Below are 11,632 nucleotides of genomic sequence, written 5' to 3'. Positions count from 1 at the left end.
CTGCGTCCCCTGTGGGAGTGGTCACCATTCTGAGTCTCACTGGTTCATGGTTACAGCCCCCTGCCACCAGTCGCAGCAAAGGCGGGATGGGCTTATGGGTTGGCTGGATGTGTTCGTGCCCTCACCTGAGCCCTCCTGCAGGCTAGTGGGGCTCCAGCGGGAGCTGTGGCCATGGGGGAGGGGGAGGAGCCATCACCAAACCCCTGCTCTGGAGGGAAGGAGCAAGGGAGGTGGGGAACCAATACCCCAACCCCTCTCCTGCCCTCTGATCCCCTGTCAGTGGTGGCCCCTGGGCACTGCGGGAGCCCGGGAACGCAGTCTGAGGAGGGCAGCGCCCCTGTCCCTGCCGGTGCAGAGCCAGGTGGAGAAGGGCAGGGCAGGGAGTGGGTCTGGGGGCCGGTCACCGGCCTAGTGGCCCGTACCCGTGTCCTGTGTCCCCTCCACCACTGGACAAATACCCAGTGGCCACATGGTGCAGAGTTCTCAGGGAAATGCACGGGGCAGGAGAGCTCGGCACTCACCCTGCACGCATGTGCGGCCTGCTTGTGTGCGTGCCCCTCTCCTGGTGTCCGCTCCAGGGCTCCCGGAGGCCAGCTGGCCCTGTAGCAGTCGTTACAGTCGTGCATGTTAACGTGCGTGCATGACCCAGCTTCGTTCATCCGTGGGTGTCAGGAGATCCTGGGGGTCTTCCTCTGCGTCTGCCGGGTCCCCGATGAGCCCCTACCTCGGAGTGTGCGCCCCGTGACCCAGCCTCAGGCCCAGCCTCAGGGGTCTTTGTCACCACAGTCTGCCTGCCGGGGCTCCCCACTTCAGGGAGGTCAGGTCCCCTTTTTCAGCCCCTCCCGTCATGATTCCTCTTTTCATATTGGAGGGGGGCTGATTTGCAGAAGCCACACGTTCAGGGGGCCACTTCCTGCAGGGGCCGTGGGAAACGGCAGCTGGAGCCCCCCGGGAGGGGCATGTTTGAATCTGAGAACCAGCGATGTAGAGATTGTGCCCCCCTACTTCTCACTCGTATGCGTGTTCCCAGCCCCGCTAGCTTATCTCCAGGGACGGGGAGCTCCCTCCGCACCTGCAGCCTGGTCTGACTCTGACCTGGAGAAAGCTTTCCCCACGCAGAGCTGAGGTCTCTTGCCCTCTATCCTCCGTACACACCTGAGGGGCCATAACCCGTCCTGAGCAGCTGGGGAGATGTGCCAGGCGCCCCTGAGGCTGCTCTTCCCCAGGGTAGCCACCCCAAGGGACCCAGCCCCTCGCCACTGGGCCACCTCCTGCAGACACATCCCAGCCGGCCCCATCCCTCTTGAAGGTGGGTGCTGCCCCTGCAGACTGACGGGGATTCTGAGCAGCATGCAGGGACCCGGACTTCCATTTTCCCAGCTGGAGACCACAGTGGGAATGACCATGGGGCTCCCAGTTCAGAGGTGAGCCTGGGGGGACCCAGAGCTCAAGCACGTCCAGCCACATGTGAATGAGCGGAGAGTCCATGGCGTAGGCTTCGTGGGGAACCGGGAGGCCACACGCTGTATGACACCTCAGGGTAGCTGGGGCTCAGGAATTTTCCAGGGAAGTAAGAAGCTGGAATTTTCATGTGAGCATTTCCAATCTGTAAGTGCTGGTTACTAACTGAAAAGTAAAAGCTCACTGCGTGGGGGACTTCCCTGGTGGCACAGTGGTTGAGAATCCGCCTGCCAATGCAGGGGACACGGGTTCGAGCCCTGGTCTGGGAAGATCCCACACGTCGTGGAGCAACTAAGCCCGTGTGCCACGACTACTGAGCCCGTGCGCCACAACTACTGAAGCCTGCGCGGCTAGAGCCCGTGCTCCGCAACAAGAGAAGCCACGGCAATGAGAAGCCCGCGTACCGCAACGAATAGTAGCCCCCGCTCACCGCAACTAGAGAAAGCCCGCTCACAGCAACAGAGACCCAGCGCAGCCAAAAATAAATAAATTAAAATAAATAAAAAATTTTAAAAAAGCTCACTGCATGGGACGCACAATGCATTCGTGGACTAGGTAGTGCCCATGGGCTCCAACTGTGACCTAAGGTGTGGTAGAGCCTCTCCGCTGTGTACAGATGCAGAGCTGAGAGGCTTAGAGGGGGCAAGGGCCTTGCTCAGGGTTGCACAGCAAATGAAAACACCAAGCGGGGGGCACTGTTCTTTGTCTTTCCTCCGGGCCTGGATTCACATGGTTGTGGGCCGTTTGTGACGGTAGGGGGTCCAAGGGCCAGGCCCCGCTGGGAGCCGTGTGTGGGCTGTGGCGGGAATACTGCCTCCTGGATGCAGGGTTCCTGTGAGTGTGTGATGAGGAGGAGTGGGGGGCACGGGGGAGGAAGCTTCTTTCTTAAATGACATTGTTGAGGGCAGACTGGAGGGAGGGCCTTCGTCCCTCCCATTTCCGTGGTTTGTCATGGGGATCTTGGGCCTCTGTCCTACGGGGCCCTCCACCCTCCTGAGGCGGCCGTTCAGCTTGGGGGGACGTGCGTGTCAGCTCCTGTCCAGAGACCCCCCCCTCGCCTCTTTCCGCGCCCAGCACAGGCTCTTGTCCCTGGAGGCGCCCTTACCATCCTCACCCGGACCATCTCTGGGCTTCTCAAACTCGACAAGGCCCAAACCAGGCTGCCCATCTCCCATGCAGGCCTGTGGCCCTCCTCCACGGCTTTCCCTGCCTCAAGAAGCCCCAGCTTTGTCCTTCCAGGTGTTCAGGCCCAAACTTCTGCTCATCCCGGCCCCCCTCCTCACCTCCACCCAGGCCGTCAGCACATCTCGCCACGTCCTCTCCCGCTGCCCATCTCTCGCCCACCTTCCCATTCTCAGCGCCGCAGCAGACGAACCCTTTAAGTAGAGCGTCCCAGCAGGTCATTCCAGGCTCCAGGGCTTATCTGGGCATTACCACCCTGGCCCTTGCCCACTGGTTCCGCTGTAGTGGCCCCTGCTGCTCCCCACCCCCCTTGTGCAGTCCTGCCTCAGGCCCTTTGCACTTGCTGTTCCTGCCACCTGACATGCTTTTTCTCCAGACATTCATGGGGCTGTGTTCACCGATTTGCTCAGGCCTCAGCTCAAATGCCACTTCCTTGGAGAAGCCTGGCTTGACCACCCTGGCCAAAATAGGCTCTCCCACACCCCGGCCCCTTCCTGTCCCGTTTCCTGGCTTTCTTTCATTTATGTCTTCATTGTCCTCATGACTGCCTGGCGTTCAGTAGCCTCTGGAATTGCTCCGCGCACCAGAGTGCCAGTGCTGGCAGAATGTCCGTGGGGCCTGCCTCACTTGCTGGTAAGCCCCAGTTCTGGAGGGTGCCGGCGTGGAGGGCCTGTGCCCTCAATCCTGGCGGACTGGCCTCGGAGGCAGACCTCCTCTCCTGCTGCCTGGCCGCTGAGTTGCTCCGTCACTGCCCTGCCCGACAGGGGTCCTCGCGCTGCCGTCACACTCTGCCCAGCTCAGCCAGGAGGCGGGCAGCACGATGGCTGCTTCTTTCTCCTCTCTGTTAAAGACTTTTAAGAAGTTCCTGTTATTCTGTTTTTTAGGTTTGAAATTTACAAACTTAAAATAGTAGAGATCTCACTTTATTGTCTTTTTTTCTAAATCAGACAATCGTTGCAGTGACTGCAAATGATGGCGCAGCTTCGGGGCCGGGAATGGGTGGAGAGGGAGCCCTTGTCTGTGACTGAGGAGCGTGCAGCCCAGGGGTGCAGGCCTGACCCCGAGTCACGCGGGTCCCAGGGCTGTGGGACCGGCGACTTTTGCGAGGATGGAGGTGGGGGGAGGAGCGAGGACAGTGAGAAGGTGACATTTGAGTGGCTTGTCGAGGGTAACAAGGAGGGGCTGCGGGAGGGTCATGCCAGGGCCCCTGGAGGGGAGGGTTAGGGTGGCTCGCACAGGGAACCCAGACTGTTGCTTCCTGGTTGGGAAGCCAGGAGGCCGTGCACATTGGGGTCAGCTGCTTTCAGATCACAGCGGCTTTGCAGAGAAAGGGCAGGAGGGATGGCGGGGAGGGAGGTGGCAGGCGTGTTCCAGGGCAGGTGGGGGTACAGCTCGAGCCAGGGCGAGGCTGCGGTGGTGGAGGGAAGTGGGCAGAGGGCGGAGAGCTGTTCACGCAGCTCAGTGGGTGGGCGGGACTTGGTGTGTGTGTGTGTGTGTGTGTGTGTGTGTGTGTGTCACACATGTGCGGGGGACAGCGGATGTCCAGGATAATTCTGGGAACGGTGGTATTGTTTGCTGAGGCATCTGAGGAGGTTGGCAGGAGGCTCCCCTGCAGCGTAACTTGCGGTGCAAGGGGATCTGTTAGGGGGTGTTCCTGGGCCCTGGGGTCCGAGGGCCATGGCAGGGGGCTTGGCTGTGTGCCGAGGCCTGGGAGGGCCTGGTTCCAGTGTCCACTTGGCTGTGCCCTCCGGCTGGCAGCCACGGGACTCTGGGTGCATGGCTGGGGATCAAGCTGGGTTTCGGGGGGAGATAAACTGTTTGGGTGCTGGTGACTGTGTGTGTGAGACCACCTGTGGTGTCCCGGCACATAGGTGAGGCTGTGGGTGAGACAGCGCATGTAACTGTGCCTGGAGGGCTGTAACCCGGCCTCTGCGTGCCTGCCGCAGAGGGCGTGAGACCCCGATGCCCCAGGCGTGCCAGCCATGTGCCTGGAGAATGCATGTGACAGTGTGCGTGTGTGCGGGACCGTCGGCCGAGGGTCCCACCCGGGAACACGTGTCAGGTGGCAGGTGAGAGTGGGGGTCAGTGGCCCTGGGCAGGGCCACGCTGGCGACTCTGTCAACACCTGAGCGACGGCAGTGCCTGTCTGTGCATCTGAGCAGGTGCGAGTGGGAGCGTGTGCGTAGGGACGTGGAGTGCATGCGTGTGAGTGAAGGTGGGGAGGCTGCCCAGCCGTGCGCACGTGCCGGTGTGTGTGCCAGGTATGCACACGTGTCCCCCCGTGGCCGCCACGTGGTGCTGATCCGTGTCCTTTCCGATTCCCCCAGGGCCTCGTGAGAGAGAACGGTTGATCTGGAGGCGACGCGTGGCTGGCTGCGGGGCATGGCACCACTCGCGGAGCCCGTGGGAGCCTGGCTGGCCGTGGCCGTGGCCCTGGCCCTGGGCCCAAGCCCCAGCACGGCAGTCCCGGGGCAGGACTGCACGGGCGTCGAGTGCCCCCCGCTGGAGAACTGCATCGAGGAGGCGCTGGAGCCGGGTGCCTGCTGCGCCACGTGCGTGCAGCAGGGCTGCGCCTGCGAGGGCTACCAGTACTATGACTGCCTGCAGGGCGGCTTCGTGCGCGGCCGCGTGCCCGCCGGCCAGTCCTACTTCGTGGACTTCGGCAGCACCGAGTGCTCCTGCCCGCCGGGCGGTGGCAAGATCAGCTGCCAGTTCATGCCCTGCCCGGAGCTGCCGCCCAACTGCATCGAGGCCGTGGTGGCGGCCGACAGCTGCCCGCAGTGCGGCCAGGTGGGCTGCGTCCACTCTGGCCGCAAGTACGCCGCTGGCCACACAGTCCACCTGTCGCCCTGCCGGGCCTGCCACTGTCCCGACGCCGGCGGCGAGCTCATCTGCTACCGGCTCCCCGATTGCCACGGAGACGCCGCCCCTGGAAACTTCTCTGACGCCGAGGAGGGTGACCCTGAGCGACACTATGAAGACCCCTACAGCTACGACCAGGAGGTGGCCGAGGCGGAGGCCACGGCGGCCCTGGAAGGCGAGCTCCAGGCGGGCGCCGGGGGCCCGGCTGCTCTGGGAGCTGGGGGTCAGCCACCTTCAGCCATCCAGGCCACCCGCTGGCCGGCTGCCCTCCCCAGGCCCACGGCAGCTGCCGCCCTGGGTCCCCCAGCCCCAGTGCAGGCCAAGGCCAGGAGAGTGACGGAGGACAGACAGGAGGACAGAGAGGAATTGACAGTCAGGGAGCTGCTGGCAGCAGGTGGCCCCAGGGGCCTGGATGGACAGCCCACAGCAGGTCCAGCCCCTGGCCTCCCTGTCCAAGAAGAGGCGGCAGAGGCCAGGGCACGGCCCGAAGAGAACCTCATCCCGGACGCCCAGGCCACCCCCCGCAGCGCCGGGCAGGAGGGAGCTGGGCCCATTCCAGCGTCAAGCACGGCCAGTGTCCTCGCATCACAGGCCACGCAGAGCGCTCCCGAGGGCCAGGCAGAGCCCAGCACCCACGCCATCCTGACCACACCTCACCAGGAGGCGGCCCGCGTCCCACCCACCCAGGAAGTGCCCAAGCAGCCACCGGTTCTGCCCCGTTCTCGGCCAGAGGAAGACACAGACCCCAACTCTGTCCATTCTGTCCCCAGAGGTGACCCTGAAGGTAAGCCTGTTTCCTGGTTTCTCCAGGGACACTCATCCCAGGGAAGGGCAGCCTCGGGGCTCTGTAGCCTGGCCCAGGTCTGTGCACAGCTGCCTGGAGCAGGGGAAGCTGGGTCTGCGGGGACAGGCCAGGGACAGCCAGCGCCATCCCCAGAGCTCCGGGCTGGAGGCTCTGAGATGGAGCTTCCTCCTGGCTCAGCTTCTGGGGGTAACATGGTGGGTGGATGGGTGGGGTCCCTGTCACGGTAGGTGCTGGGCTACCTGATAGGGCCGTGGCCGAAGGCCTCTTACGTGTACCTTATCAGGGCTGGGGGGCCCCTGCAGAGGGGTCCACAGGTGCCCTGGCAGGAAGTGGGAGCTCACAGCCCTGATACAGCTGCCTGCTCACACCTCCCTGACAGTAGCCTCTGGGCATGGATGCTGGGCTCTTGGCCTCTGCGGTGGCAGCAGAATGGATGCAGGCTCTTGTGGGTCTGTCACCCCTTCCTGCCAGGGGTCCTGCTAACATACAAGTGGTTTCTGTCCCTCCTCTGCTCAGTACCTGCTGTGGCTCCCACCTACTCAGAGTAGATACTGAAGTCCTCTCAGGGGCCTCAGGCCCTGCACAGCCTGACCCTGGGGCCTCCCGGGCCTTCTCTTCACCCTTTTCTTGTCCCTTTTTGCTGTTGTAACAAAAATACGTAGACTGGGTGGCTGAACAGCAGACGTTTATTTCCCATGGCCCTGGAGTCGGGAAGTCTAAGATCGGTTGTCTGATGAGAGCCTGCTTCCTGGTAGAGCAGATGAGGCCACATATCATCTGGGTTACATCAGAGAGGGAGCAAGCTCTCCAGCATCTCTTCTTAGAAGGGCACTAATCCCATCATGAGGCTTCCACCCTCAAGACCTAGTTTTCTCCCCAAAGCTCCGTCTCCGGATACCATCCCACCGAGGATTAGGGTTTTAACGCATGAGTTTGGAGGTGGGAGCATAAACACTCAGTGCCTAGCAACCCTCTCCCTCCGCACTGTGCTTAGCTGCACGGGCCTCCTGGCCCCTTCCAGTACTTTCCAGCCCCAGGGCCTTTGCACTTGCCACTGCCTCTTCCTGAAGTGCTCTTCCAGGTGTCCATGAAGTTCGCTTCTTCCCTCCATTTGCTCTCTGTTCAAGGTTACCCGCCTAGAGAGGTCTGCCCTGACCACTCCAGTCAAAGAGCACCCCACCTTCCTCTTACACTGCTTTAATTCCTCCCAGTAATACCTGGCATGGCAGCACGTCGTTACTTGTTTAATTTTGTCTCCCCCGGTGGGATGTGAGAGCCATGAGTGGAGGGACCCCATCTGCCATCTTCTCTGCTGTGCACACAGTTGGTGCTCTGTAAACATCGGGTGAATTAATGAGGGAATGGGGGGCTCTCTGGCCACCCCTTTGCCAGTCATCCCCCCTCGTGCTAGTTCCCTGCCACCCCATGAGCACCCTACACTGTCATCCCCCTGTGTCCCACCCCTTTGCTCCCACTCTTCCCAGTGAGCTCAGGTAGCACCGCTTCCAGGAATCCTTCACTGGGTCTTTGTGTCTTGTATGACCCTTCCTCCATCCCCACTCTGCAGCTCCCTGCCCCCACCTCTGAGGGAGCCCTAGGAGTTGTCTGGGTGTCTAGATATCTCTCTCCACAGCTGCGAGTCCATGTCTTGTTCAGTCCTGTGTCATTCACTCTGTAGACCCTTATTAGGTACCAACTGTGGACAGTCCCTGATGGGCCGCTGGGAGGCAGGAACTGGCCAGTGTGGTCCACAGGCTGTGAGTGGGGGCTGCCCGGGTGGCATCTGGGATGGTTTCCTGGGGGAGGGGGCTCGTGTGTCCAGAGCTATGGCCCTTGCTGGGCGTCCGCTGTGTGCTGAGGCCGAGACTGCAGGCTCCCCCATCCCCCAGGCCCCCGCCCTGGCGGCTCCTTCCATCCTGCTCTCGGTGGACGGGCACAGAACTCGCCCTTGCTGAGCACCTAGTGGGTGCCCAGCCCCGTCTGTGACGCGATCCGCCCACAAGCTGGGAGCTGGGCTCCTTCTCATTTTCAGCTGACCAGGTTGAGGGTGGAGAGGTGTGGCTCGTGGCGGCAGTCGTGTGCAGGGGGCGGGGCTGTAATGAAGTCCACGTGTGCCCGGGCGGGCTTGCAGGCCTGGTGCCGGGGGATGGTGCGTGCAGCCTTCGGGGCTTCCAAAATAGACCCGGCCCCGGCCCTGGCCCCGGCCCCGGCCCCATCACCCGCCCCCTTGCTACCAGAGGCCTCTCTGTGGTGTGGGCCTTGGAACCCTGGAGAGCTGCTTCGTTTTCAGGAGCCCTGGGTTCTTTCCTCTGCCCCAGGCTTTCTCAAATGGATTTTGGGGTGTGGCTGTTGGTGGAGGCCGCTTGGGGGTGGGGCCCCTGACTGAGTGCCCCTCATCCCATCAGAGGCCCCACCCATGCAAAGCCCAGAGCAGGGCAGGGACAGGCTGTGCTTCTTGGAGCTCGGGGGAAAGGGAGATGTAGGAAGTTGGGAGTGGTGGGCCGGCAGGGTGAATTTAAATGGGACCCAGGAGTTGGCCCAGGCCGTGCAAGCAGAGGCTGGCTGCCGTCCACCACCCCCGTCCATCTTCCCTGCTTCTGCTCACCCAGTGTCCACCTGACACCCACCAGCGCATGTGCTCTGTAATTCAGGCGAGCGTCTCTCCGCCTTCTGCCTCATTTTCTCCATCTGGAAGCGGCAGAGAAGGCCCTGCTTCCTGGGGGTGTTTTGAGGATTAAATGAGCTAACTCATTCAAACTCGGCATGGGGCCTAGCACTGCCGAGTAATTAAAAATGTTAACCGTCACTATTCACCATCTGTTCCTCCATCCACCCACTTAATTTCTTCAGCAGATAGGTGCGGAGCACCCTCTCTGCACCAGGGGCCGTCCAGTGAACCGGGCGGGCACAGCCTCTCCCCTTTGGGGTCTGATGGGGGTGGAGGGCGGTAATGGATGAGCCCACACAGATCTGTCCATGGTCACAGCCATGCACACGGAGTGGGGAGGGTGGCCAGGAGATGCCTGGTGGCTGGGGGTCAGGGGCCCGACGAGCGTCCCTGGGGCAGTGAGGGCCTTAGAGCCTTCTGACTGCTGTTGTAGGGGCAGCCCTGGGGGTTCCCAAGGGATGAAGAGGCCCTCGGTGGGGAGGACTGGGGAGGTGGTAGCTCTGTCCTGCTTGCCCGTGGGGCCGGCTGAGAGGCGCGCCGTGGGGCGGAAATGACCCCCGGCCATGTTGCCATGGCAGCCCTGGGGCCTGGAGGAGGAGGTTTCCAGCCATTGCCCCAGGCCCGGCTGCAGCGGGGGTCCTGTCTTTGAGCCGGAGCTGTGCCAGGGATCCAGGCTGCCTCTGAGCATGTCCAGATGGAGCCTAATGGAAGCCACATGCCTGGCTCCCTGCCGGGGAGAAGGGCTCTGACGTCTGTCGTCCCTCAGGGGGCTTGTGAGGGCGCCTTCTACCACAGGGCTGGCACGATGGAGGGAGCTGGGGACCACCCCCCGCCCTCCTGGGCCACAAGGGTGGGAACAAGGGTCAGGGTTGCCCTCAGAAGATGCAGCTTCCGGCCCCTCTCCTGGAAAAGGGCTCCAGCAAAACCTGCAGGCCCCAGGACCCCGTGGCAGGAAAGGAGCCCCTTCCTCGGGGCCTCACATCACCAGATCCTGTGGGGCAGCGGTACTTGAACGGTTTGACGTTCTAGTTAATAGAGAAGCTTTAAAATTCAAATAACTGTATATTACTTGCAGACACCATATTGGCTTATGACCTGTGCCTGCACCATCGTAAGCCCTCTGAGATCACTGGCTCCTTTAATCATCACAGCCGCCCCCTTGGTGCACAGCAGAGGAATAGGGCCACTTGCCCACGGACACACATGCGGGAAGCGGTGGATCCAGGTGCCCGTGCCGTTTCTTCATGTCTTCACCCCTGATAGTCATGTCTGGTGACCGGCGTGTGCAGGGGCTGTGACAGACGCCAGATGGACCGTGTTGCCCCTGCCCTCGGGACGTTATGGTTTAGTGGGGAAGAAAACGTGGTAGTCCTAGGACGAGGGCCGAGGAGTGGGGTGGTTGTGCCCTGTGAGCCTGTCTGGGGGATCGGACTCCCCTGGGGATCAGGGAGGTCTTCCGGGGAAGTGCTGTTTGAGCACAAGGAGCTGCTGACTGGGTGAGAGGTGGGGAGCAGAGAGAAGAGAGTGCGTCAGGCAGAGGGCATAGCACGTGCAAAGGCCCTGCAGCTGGAGGGAAAAAGTTGGATTGAAAGGCTGTGTAGCTGGTGTGAGAAGAGGCTGGGGAGTGGTCAGGGGCCAGGCCCGGGGCGATGGTGTTTGCCCTCAGGATGAAGATCTGGGCCTTTCCCCAAGGGCAGTGGGGAGCCACTGCAGGTGTTAGGCAGGAACTGACAGGATCTTATTTGTGTCGTGCAGCACTTCCTCTGGGTGAAGGGAGGAGAGCACAGGAGCAGGCTCTCCCCGCCTCACCCTGCAGCCCCAGGAGCCAGCCCTGGGCCTTCAGTGTCTGGGGGTCCCCAGGGTCCCCCAGAATCACTGGGTTGTGGCTCCAGGGGGCAGAGGGAGACCCGCCCAGCCTCTCCTTATTCCCCAAAGGATTCCTACAGACCCTCCCCTCTCCTCTCCAGGCTCAGCTGTGGGAGACTTAAGCTTGTGTGGCGTCTGAGTGGTCCCTGAGCGCAGCCTCGGGACCAGAGGGAGCCAGGCTGGGAGTCTGGACACCTGAGCTCATGTTCTGTGTGCCAGAATCAGCCACAGGAGCTCCTGGCTCCCAAAGCGGCCTGGGGAGGGGGCGCCCTGCGAGGAGAGCTTGCAGGTGGGCCAGCCGGCCCTTCCTCTCCTCACCCCCAGCCCACGGGCCTTGACCTGGGATGTCTGACTCTTTCAGGGCAGCGGAGGCTCTGCCGATGGCAGCGGGACCCGCAAACGAGGGGCCTGGGCTTCCCGCAGCCCCTGCTCACCCGTGGTGAGTCCCGGGCCGAAGCTCACACGCGTTCGTCGTGTGACCTGGGGCCTGGGCCGCGATGCCTCTGAGCCCCGGTTTCCTCACTGACCCCGCGTAGCCGGGGTTGGTCCTGCCTCTGTCTGCTGCTCTGCTAATGGTGCACGCCCCTGGCACCTGTCAGCTTCTTTCTGCAGAGCATCTTTGTAAGCACTCGGATTTTGTTGCAAACATTTAGAAGCTGGAAGACTTCACATAAATTCCAGCTTTCTGGCTTTTGTTGAAAATCGGCAGCTGCGGGCACACCAGGCCCGTGTACCCTGGGCCATACACTGGGGGAGCTGAGAAGGGGCTGCCTGACCTTCAGACTTGC

At 62.2% G+C, this 11,632-nt stretch overlaps 1 protein-coding gene across 4 annotated transcripts in view; it reads left to right on the top strand.

The window, feature by feature from the left end:
- Nucleotides 1–11,632, top strand: part of FBLN2 (fibulin 2) — a 105,591-nt gene that overhangs the window by 49,396 nt on the left and 44,563 nt on the right. For 2 of the 4 annotated variants that reach the window (XM_024763429.1, XM_024763432.1), the window contains exon 2: nucleotides 4,971–6,289. In XM_024763429.1, coding sequence (XP_024619197.1) covers nucleotides 5,026–6,289 — 1,264 coding nt within the window. In that variant the 5' untranslated portion in view covers nucleotides 4,971–5,025. Of the gene's footprint in view, nucleotides 1–4,970; nucleotides 6,290–11,632 lie in introns of those variants that run through there. The other 2 variants (XM_024763430.1, XM_024763431.1) reach the window with 1 other exon arrangement.

The sequence above is a fragment of the Neophocaena asiaeorientalis genome, unplaced genomic scaffold (assembly GCF_003031525.2).
Source record: "Neophocaena asiaeorientalis asiaeorientalis breed wild unplaced genomic scaffold, Neophocaena_asiaeorientalis_V1.1 scaffold433, whole genome shotgun sequence".
Taxonomy (NCBI): domain Eukaryota; kingdom Metazoa; phylum Chordata; class Mammalia; order Artiodactyla; family Phocoenidae; genus Neophocaena; species Neophocaena asiaeorientalis.
The sequence above is the reverse complement of the archived record's forward strand: the minus strand, read 5'-3'. Positions and strand labels throughout refer to the sequence as shown.